The 9,940-nt window shown below is 34.1% G+C and overlaps 2 protein-coding genes and 1 long non-coding RNA gene across 5 annotated transcripts in view; all 3 read right to left on the reverse strand.

Annotated features, from left to right (window-relative positions):
• The window catches only part of LOC107685449 (activated CDC42 kinase 1-like), a 12,375-nt gene extending 12,116 nt beyond the window's left edge, over positions 1 to 259 (reverse strand). The window contains exon 1 of one of the 2 annotated variants that reach the window (XM_016482032.1): positions 168 to 259. The gene's annotated coding sequence lies outside the window, so the exon portion shown is untranslated. The remainder of the gene's footprint in view (positions 1 to 167) is intronic. The other variant, XM_016482033.1, reaches the window with a different exon arrangement.
• A 734-nt stretch (positions 260 to 993) lies between these two features.
• The window catches only part of LOC107685452 (uncharacterized), an 11,836-nt gene continuing 2,889 nt past the window's right edge, over positions 994 to 9,940 (reverse strand). Inside the window, exon 3 of the long non-coding RNA XR_001633954.1 lies at positions 994 to 1,376. This is a non-coding gene — a long non-coding RNA (uncharacterized LOC107685452). The remainder of the gene's footprint in view (positions 1,377 to 9,940) is intronic.
• The window catches only part of LOC107685451 (transferrin receptor protein 1-like), a 10,995-nt gene continuing 4,729 nt past the window's right edge, over positions 3,675 to 9,940 (reverse strand). For both annotated transcript variants that reach the window (XM_016482035.1, XM_016482034.1), the window contains 9 exons: positions 8,730 to 8,817; positions 8,484 to 8,603; positions 8,253 to 8,351; positions 7,800 to 7,939; positions 7,549 to 7,709; positions 7,353 to 7,469; positions 6,365 to 6,450; positions 6,203 to 6,266; positions 3,675 to 4,321 (listed from right to left, as the gene is read on the reverse strand). In XM_016482035.1, the coding sequence (XP_016337521.1) occupies positions 4,194 to 4,321; positions 6,203 to 6,266; positions 6,365 to 6,450; positions 7,353 to 7,469; positions 7,549 to 7,709; positions 7,800 to 7,939; positions 8,253 to 8,351; positions 8,484 to 8,603; positions 8,730 to 8,817 (1,003 nt within the window). In that variant the 3' untranslated portion in view covers positions 3,675 to 4,193. The remainder of the gene's footprint in view (positions 4,322 to 6,202; positions 6,267 to 6,364; positions 6,451 to 7,352; positions 7,470 to 7,548; positions 7,710 to 7,799; positions 7,940 to 8,252; positions 8,352 to 8,483; positions 8,604 to 8,729; positions 8,818 to 9,940) is intronic.

A 9,940-nucleotide genomic window follows, 5' to 3' on the forward strand; every position in this document is an offset into this window, starting at 1 on the left:
GGCATTAAAGGCTGGTACTGATCACAGGCTCTGTAGTGATGCAGTCATAAGGATGGCTAGCGCAGCGCAGAGGTGCAATGATTCCCGGACATTCAGTAGCGCAGTTCGAGCTCACATTCATGTGATTTTGATATTTCAAACAAAGTCAAATGATTTACTTACGTTACCTCTTAAACAGTCATTTTAAAGAAAGAGAATTAGCTGCTCAGCGGTCGTAATCCTTCTTCAACCTTGGTACACGGATTGATCTCTTTCTTAAAGGGACAGCGCATTTTACACAGACGAGAGCGCGGGGGAGAGTTTCTTCATGGGAACCTTGCATTGACTGTGGTTCTTGAATTAATCTAAATATAATTAATAAAGTCTGAATCTAAACATGCACATGTGAATAATAACATTAGTTTGTCCATTGAAGCTGTTCTTCATGTTAACTACAGTGTTCGGTGGAACATTTTAAGATGATTTACTATATTATCGCCAACTGATATCCATCGTATCATTTGTTACAGGCTTCAGAAGACTTAAAAAAAAAACAGTGAACACATTAAGCATCCGACACTCACTGGTTTTCATGGTGCATTGTGGGGATTTCTCACATTACTGTGTACTTAAAGTGCATTACACTTTATTCACTACATTACAGTCCTAAAACTATTCCAATTAAATACACCCGATTAGATTTAAGATTTTAGATGATTACAGATCTGTTCCTGTTCCAGTCCTGTAAAGTGTCTTGTGAGGTAAGAAAATATTCATAAAGTCTTACACAAAAATAAACATACTGCCAATGCCAAGTTTATTACAGAATAAAGGTTGAGATATCGGATACAAACGTCAATTCTAACAATCAAATGGTTTAACTTGTAACCCCACCACCCAACACATCTAGACAGACCTGAATGCTCAATTTTACTGCTTATTCATTTTGATAAAGATAAATTTGGTAAATCAAACCCTGCTTGTCTAGAAGTAACAGTTCATTCACACAAATTGAAATGTCTAGTAACTTTATTTCGCCATCACATTCAGCTTCAAACACACACTTTGCTTTGTTTTTATCAACCTGTGATGTTTAGATTTATTTCATGCACGTCTACATGCTATGAAAGACCAAACACGTTCTGTAAATTTCTGGTAAGTGCCACAAGGAGGAGAAAAGACAGAGTAGCAGACTAGTATGCAACATACACTTGCAAAACTTTTCCACCAAATCTTTGTCTGAAGTTCCTTCAAACATGAAATCATTATGTAAAATCAGCAGTAAGCTAATCAGTCATACATCATATCCTAATTATTATGCAATACGACCACAACCACATCCTCTTTTCTAACACCTGCCTTATAGGAAAAAAAAAAAAAAGAACAGGTACAAATATCTGAAAAGGCCTCTATAAATTACAAAATGAATATAAATTTTTGGAAACATAAACAGGCCAGAAAAGTGAAATCTTAAACCCAGTGAAACATTGAAAAGAAACCCTGAAAAACAAAACAGGCATGACTAGATGTAACACACATCTTCAATAGTTCTTCAGACTACAGTTATTTCAAAGCAGGAAAACAGCCACACAAAAACACATGATAATGAAAAATAAATATTTACAAAACTATGGGACACACTGTTCCCGATAATTTGATCCACCCTACAGTGAAATATGAGGATCACTGTCCTCGATACATGCACGCCGGTAGGCAAAAACTACCTTCGAACACTCCACATTATGGAAGACACTGCTCCCGATAATGGATTTAGAATAGAAACATAAATGTTACAGAGAAATGCTGTTGTCACAAAAATGCTTGAGCCCACAAGTTTGGTCAAAATGGAAACTAGCCTTGCCAATTTATCAAACTGTTTCAGAAAAACGTGAACAACAACTACAAAAGACATACTTTAATATAAGGAAATTTATAAAACCATCCTTTAACCTTTAACCAGGCCATGTTGTTAAATGGCTTAATGCTCTAGTTTCAATTTGACCAATTTTGGGCTTTTCTTCAAAAAAAACTTTTTTTAAAGAAGAGGAACTACTCCGTAATATTAAAACAGGTGCTTTTGAGCTTATTTCCTCAAGCACCTGTAACAAGAGACATTTCTAATGTCAGCTGTTGGTAACATGTATTTCTGTTAGCAGATGCTGCTTTTAAGAACTGACAGTATAACCGTCACAATTATGGAAGGCACTGCTTCCGATAATTAAAAAAAACTTTTATAGTGAACACTGTCACTGATAAATAAGAAATAAATACAGTATGGTCCTCAGTTGGTCACAGAGGCTGAGTTGGGGTTTTATATGAAGTGCGCAAGGGACTAAAATTCCCAAGTAGCAGCCGAGGACAAGATTTACTCAATAAGCACATGTGCAACTTGATAACGAGTCATGATGAGAAAAACATTTTCAAGGTAAACCAGAAATGACATGCACCTTAGAACAATTTGCAGAGGAGCAAAGTTGATGACCTTGTGCTCTGATTTCTTTATCAATTAAATATTGTATTACTTATCCCTAGTCCTGCAATATACACACTCTACCGGTCAAAAGTTTGGGATCAGAACTACTTTTAATGTTTTTTACAGGAGTCTCTTATGCTCATCAAGGCTGCATTTATTTGATCAAAAATACAGGAAAAAAATGTAATATTGTGAAATATTATTATAATGTAAAATAACGTTTTTCTATTTTAATATACATTAAAATCTAATTTATTCCTGTGATGCAAAGCTGAATTTCCATCAGCCATTACTCCAGTATAAAGTGTCACATGATCCTTAAGAAATTATTCTAATATGCTGATTTATTATTAGAATTATCAATGTTGGCAACAGTTGTGCTGCCAAATGTTTTTTTGGAAACTGTGATACTTTTTTCAGGATTCTTTGATGAATAAAAAGTTAAAAAGAAGAGCATTTATTTAAAATAGAAATATTTTCTAACAATATACACTAGAGTTCAAAAGTTTGGGGTCAGTAAATTTTTATTCTTTTTTTTTTTAAACAAATTAAAACTTTTATTCAGCAAGGTGATAGAGTGTGATAGCAAAGTGATAAAGATTTATATTGTTAGAAAAGATTTATATTTTGAATAAATGCTGTTCTTTTAAACTTTTTATTCATCAAAGAATCCTGAAAAAAGTATCAGTTTCCAAAAAAACATTTGGCAGCACAACTGTCACCAATATTGATAATTCTAATAATAAATCAGCATATTAGAATAATTTCTTAAGGATCATGTGACACTTTATACTGGAGTAATGGCTGATGGAAAGAACTTGAGCACCACTGAATTAGCTCTACCAAATTTCTCAGGGTGCATAGGCACTAATATGCACTTTTGTTAATACAAAAATAAGATTCAAATTTAAATTTAAAATGAAGGAATTAAGATAGAATTACATTAGTCTATAAATTCAAATAATAATAATAATAATAATAAATTACTTAAAGCTGCAAGCAGCATTGAAAGGGCCCTCGCACCCAGAGCCACCTCCACCCGGTGGCCTTAGGAAAACCGTAAACTGTGGGCAATATGCATTTAAAGTGTTAAAAGAGAAATTTTAATTTGAGAAATGTCAAAGTTATTTATATGTGTGAAACTTCCTGCTGCCAGCAGGTGGCGCTATGACTACAACTGAATATTGGCATGGGCATGTGTTCAGGCAGGACTCTTATCAAACGTGAAGTTTGGGGCAGATCAGACATTGTATGTCTGAGTTATAGCAACTTCCTGTTTCATGGCAAAACATCATAATTTGCCCTTCAACGAAAACTCAGGATCTTTGCAATTTAACATCACAAAAGGCTTCAAATTATACTGAGCAAATTTGGTGTTGATCTGATTAAATCTCTAGGAGAAGTTCGTTAAAATACAACGCCTGAAAATGACAAAAACTAAACAAAATTTGCAGAGAAAATTCAAAATAACCGACTTCCTGTTAGGTTTCGGATTTTGCTCCGAGATACTTTTTTTTTGTAGGTATTGGTGTGTACATGTGTCTACCGAATTTCATACATGTACCAGAAACGTAGCTTGAGGGGCACTTCGATGAACATGTATAGATGGCGCTATTCAGCCATTTTTGCAACACCCACTTCTGAAAGCTATATCAGATGTACATTTTCGTCACTTCTGGTGTGTGCAGTTTCATGAGTTCGAGCAGGTTTCTAGCCTGAAACAGCAATCATCAGGGTCCAGTCACCAATGTCCCATGTGAAAGATTAAGTGATAAAAGTGCCATTTATCTCTGCCTACAGCCAAGTCAACAATCTTGGAATATCCAGTTGATATGGAGGGTTTTAATAAACACAGAAATAAATTATATTCTGAAAAGGCAGAACAGAGAGAATTTATATGCACACATTCATTTATTAGTCATAGTGGGCCAGACCTAAGAAATATACTGGCAAATTTTCACAAAATTGGGTACACATTTGTTTTCACACAATGAATAAATCTGTCCATTTTAATAATGATTGGAAATTCAGATTTTAAGTTATTACCCAGTGAAATCTGACTGTCCACTGGAAGATATGTTTAATGCAGCCAATTCAACTGTGTTATGTGCCAAGTTTCAACTTAACCAATCATATGGTTATGCTATTATTAAGGATTTTCAGTTGTAGCATCCCCTATAAAGTAGGTGCAAATTTGATACAACTTGGTGTGCATTAGAGTCTGCATGAGTTGATGTGCATATTTGGGACAATCCTGCCAAGCTTGGGGTCCCAACAATTTATGGTCTCAAATTCCTATATAACTTCATGCCAAATAAATAAAAGGAAGAGGAGGATAAGGAAAAGTCTCAACTAGATATATAATTGATACGACTTGGTACGAGGGCTGTGCGATTAATCGAAATAGTCACAAAATCGCAATTTGAGCTTGCGCGATTTCTAAATCGCTTTATAACACGATTTTCCGCACCAACGATGTAGCTGTCGCAGAAAAGGTTGTATTTTCTTTTAAGTATTTCAGTCATTTATTTTGTGAAAAGGTATTTAGTTCACAAATGGTGTGTAATGTATTATGAATGTTCATTTGGAAATTGTATTTGAGTATTGGTAAAAATTAACATGGATTGACACGGAAATGTAGTAATTATACCATAAATGCATATAATTAAAGTCTAGTGTTTCACAGTCAGCACATGGCTTTTTGGCTAGATTTAAAACAAGGAGAAGTGCACTTTTAGATAAACAAGGCAATAATAGATGGCACTCGTGGTGGTAGTTAAACAAAGTTATATTTATTGTATTAGATCAAAAGGGTGCTTCTACTAAATACTGAGCAAAGGGTCTGAATACTTAGGACCATGTGATATTTCAGTTTTTCTTTTTTAATAAATCTGCAAAAATGTCAACGATTCTGTGTTTTTCTGTCAATATGGGGTGCTGTGTGTACATTAATGAGGAAAAAAAATTAACTTAAATGATTTTAGCAAATGGCTGCAATATAACAAAGAGTGAAAAATTTAAGGGGGTCTGAATACTTTCCGTACCCACTGTATGTATGTGTGTGTGGTTGTACATACACATATGTAGTTGTTTTTTTTGGTGTTTGGCTTAGTGTTATGTTAGAATCATTATTATGCTCTTATACCTTTTGTTCTTTAATATTTTGAATTGTTTTTAGCTTTATTTTTGTTTTTCATTTAAATGTTAAGTTTTGAAATTTTGTTGTATGCATTTGTCATTTTTATTTAATCTCTATTTTTAAAATGTGTATAGGTAGTATTTATAAAGTTTTAGCTTTTAATTTTGGATCTGCTTCTAGTTGTTTTAATACTACAATTGATTGCTTCTGTTGTCCTCATTTGTAAGTCGCTTTGGATAAAAGCGTCTGCTAAATGACTAAATAAATAAAATAAATAAATGTTACAGCTTTTTGATAAAGCTCTAATTGTTTTTTTTTTGGAAATATGTTTCAAATTCACACTGAATGCATTAATGACTGTAAAGCATGTCTGTGTGTGTCAAAATCGTGATTAAAATCGAAATCGCAAAATTGATCAAAGAAATCGCGATAGGTTTTTTTTGTCCATATCGCACAGCCCTACTTGGTACCATAACACACTATTCATTTATCATGACAACCCTAGTAGATATACGACTCATTATTTGTCATTTAAAAAACAAACTGTAATTGGATGAACAAAAGACTATAATAAAATAAATGTTTCTGACATTTGAACACACTAAACTTACCAGTAACAACACTATCCAAACTGATGTAAGTAAAGGCTTTTCTGTCCAGTGACGACCAGTATCCCTGTATAACAAAGAAGACAACACATTACAAAACCTGCATTTCAGATCAAACTATGTGCCAATATTCAAACCAATCACAGATGACATCAGCACACAAACCTCAAGCCATTCAGTAACTCCAATGTTTCCAAAATCCCCTGCGGTCCAGCTGGCAAACACAACACTTCTTTTGGGTCTGAAACTACCTATGGTGAAGAGGTTGAGGAGTGAGCCCATGCCACAACAATTAGACTTTAACATTGTCCCTCATTTTGACAGACAGGGTCGAAAAAAACTCCATCAATCTATTATTACTCATTTAATTTTCATATTTTAATTATAATGACAAATTTAATTGCTTTTATTTTTGTTGACATTTTCATTTTTAATCATGAACCTACAGGACATGCATATAGGCTTATGGATTTATTTTGAAGAGAACAAATGAACAGAGACTGTGTGTCACTTTTCCTGTTCGACACCACACCCCGCAGTGACAGCGGAGACCATTAAAAACAACAAAATATGCTATAAAAAAAAATAAATTCTCCATTTTAATAGATTCTAATTTTTCTGAAAAAAAAAAAAAAAACATTCTTAAATCCCAATTGATCTTTTGGTCTATGCTGTTTTTAGTTGTTGAATGAACAGTACATAGTGCACCTCCCATCCAATAAATCGCAATAGGCTAAGCTTTGTGCTTTGTTACTTTTGATATAAAACAAAGTCTCCGATTTCAAATTCTGTCAATTTCATTAGGAAATTCAAGCAATAAATACTGTTCTGGCATTCTTTAATGTGGCGATAGATCGCTGTAGCTTAAACTGGGTACTCGCCTGCGCATAATCAAAACGCGTAGCAAAAGTCTTGTGACAGTTTTATTTTTGTTCTGGAGGCTGATGGTCCCTCACTCTCCTGCCACACTGGAGTGCACTCACCACCAACTGGACAGGGGTGGGAATTACAGTTACAAATTACATTAGATCACCCTCAGTGTAATCTGTCAAAGTGACGGACAGCCTTCAGATTTTCCCGTCACTGCTAAAAAAAAAAAAATCTGTAAATGACGGAAAATGTTCGGTTAACGCGTCCTCTGGTAAGGTCATACCTTTCTTCAACTCTGTGAAAACCCTCGCAAGCTCCAGCAGAAGAGCAGTGCCAACTGTAGACTTGGCATATCCCGAAGTCAAGGAGTCTCTCTGTGCTCCAATCACAACATAACGATCTGCCGGATTCACACCACCACAGTGAGATCACAGATATTTAATTCTATAGATGCGTTTAAGAAAAATGCACAAACTCACCAGGGTCCACATAACCTTTGATGACTCCAAACACATTATGGATCTTGGTGTCTGCAAGATTATTATTGACTGCTACGGTTACTTTGTCACTCTCACTTCCCAACTTGTAACTGGATAAGTCACCCTTAAATCTATCAGGAGCACCTTCTCCTCCCATTTTTCTGTGAGAAATTTGAGAATACCAATCAAGCTTTGTTTCTCAAAATAGGTTTAAAAAATAAGATCAAGGTAAACCAAAACCTATAACATACTCAAAGATTGATTGTGCCATGTTAGCAGTGATTGTCTGGGCAAGTATTCCTGGAAGACCAGAGGACTTGGCAGGAGGAAATTGTCTGTGATTAAAGGATGGGAATCCTGGGGTGTAAGGATCACCTGATCCCAGGTGGACCTATAATTAAAGACCGGAATATGTGAATAAATTTACATTCAGTTCAAACGGTCACAGTTACTGATTTTAAATTAATCATATGAGTCAACATTTAATCCCTTTTTTCAAATGTAGAAATTGCCTTCATCTTAAAAATGTATATATAGATAAAATAAAATATTTATATTAGAACATATTATAAAGTAAATAAATTGCATTTTAATCTACCAATTAAAAAAAATAATTACAAAAGGTAAATATAACAGCTCAACTCAAAATCAATATAAACAAACTTAACTCAAACATATGAATACCATTCTTTGGCGTAACTTACATGACCATAAAGTTCAGCATCCCAAGACATAGTTTTATAGTCAGCTGGGTCTGGGTAGATCAGAGCTGCTACGGCACCCATTTTAGCTGCATTCATAACCTACAATGGTGACAAACATAATTTGATCAGCACTAGCAAAAAGTACCAGATTGTTACAATTAACAGAGATATTTGGCCTTGAGTCTCTAGGAAAACACTACAAGGTCAGATGAACCGTTACTCATGAATCACCTTCTGAGCCATGCTGATTTTTCCAGCTTTCATCAGTACAACAGATCCATTTAGATTCAGTCCGTATTCTTTATTCTGCAGGTCAGAAAGCTCACCATAGTTGGCGTACACCACTCTGCCCTGTGAACATAATTGTTAAAAAAAAAAAGTTGTCAATTATGGAACAACCATTGAGCTAAGCTGACTAACAAAAGAAAAAAAATCAAGAAAGGCAAGTGTTTCCTGCAGAGGAAGATGAAGGCTCACCTCTCTACGTCCTGTTTCACTGTAAGCCAGGAACCCTTTTGGACTTCCGATCTCCACTGCACCAAACAACACTTTGTTTGGATTGGAGCTGTTAGGGTTACATACAATCCAAATTACAAATAACATATCCAAAGAAAGATGTAAAAACCATGATTTTGTTTGCTAAGGTGTTCCGAGTGGTTTTCACTGTGTTGTCGTGAGGTTTAGTGTTCAGAGAGGTTTCAGAATTATATACATTTGTTATTGTGTCACTGTTTTATTGTGTTCAGAGAGGGTTTTGGCATATAATGCATTTGTTAGTATGTCGCTATGCAGCTTTTATTGTGTTTAGAGTGATTTTAAGTTGTGTTATACACCTGTTAGCATGCTGAATTAGGTTTTTACGGTGTTCAGATGTTTTTAGCAAGTTATGTGCAAATTAATGTGTTTTTTATTGTATTCAGTGTGGTTTTAGCGTGTTATATGATTGTTAGCATGATGCTATGCAGCTTTTATTGGTGTTCTAAGTTCTATAACAAGTTAAATTTAAGACTTTTTAATACCACCTTATATGAAATTTAAGACCTAAACCTGTAATGGAAATACACATTATATTACATACATATATGTAATATTGAATGTGTTTAACGTAAAAAAACAAACAAAATATCATCACTGTAATAAATTATATTTATGATATACAGTGAACTTTTCATATCAGTAGACAATATTCCATGCAAAATATCCCCACAAAAGCACCGCAGCGCCAACATTTTTGGTAGTGCAAACAATTTATTCTGAAGAAATATTTTCATCAGTGTTCTATCAGCTTTTACATACTTAAATCTGCATATTTTTATTTACCTTTACAAAGGCCTATTTTTACAAATGCATAAATAATGTTTTGATATATTAAACATAAATCATTGAATACTGATATTTGAAGATTTAAACACCATCATGTTGCTAAGAGAGGCAAAACAGCGCTGTGGCTTTGTTTGGAATTATTTTTGTTGTTGAAATAGTGCAAAAACAGGCAATAGGGTGTTTAAAACGTATGTCTCTTAATTAACTTCTAGTTTATTGAACTGTTGTTAAAAAAATAAATAAAAATCAATTATCACATTTGTAATCATGGTAATTTTTGAAGAAAAAATGGACTCGTGAAATTGATTAACTATATGAAGTGGTATAAATATATACATTTTCTGCCCCCATGTCTTGAATTTGTG

Source organism: Sinocyclocheilus anshuiensis, unplaced genomic scaffold (assembly GCF_001515605.1).
Source record: "Sinocyclocheilus anshuiensis isolate Anshui unplaced genomic scaffold, SAMN03320099.WGS_v1.1 scaffold862, whole genome shotgun sequence".
Classification (NCBI taxonomy): Eukaryota; Metazoa; Chordata; class Actinopteri; order Cypriniformes; family Cyprinidae; genus Sinocyclocheilus; species Sinocyclocheilus anshuiensis.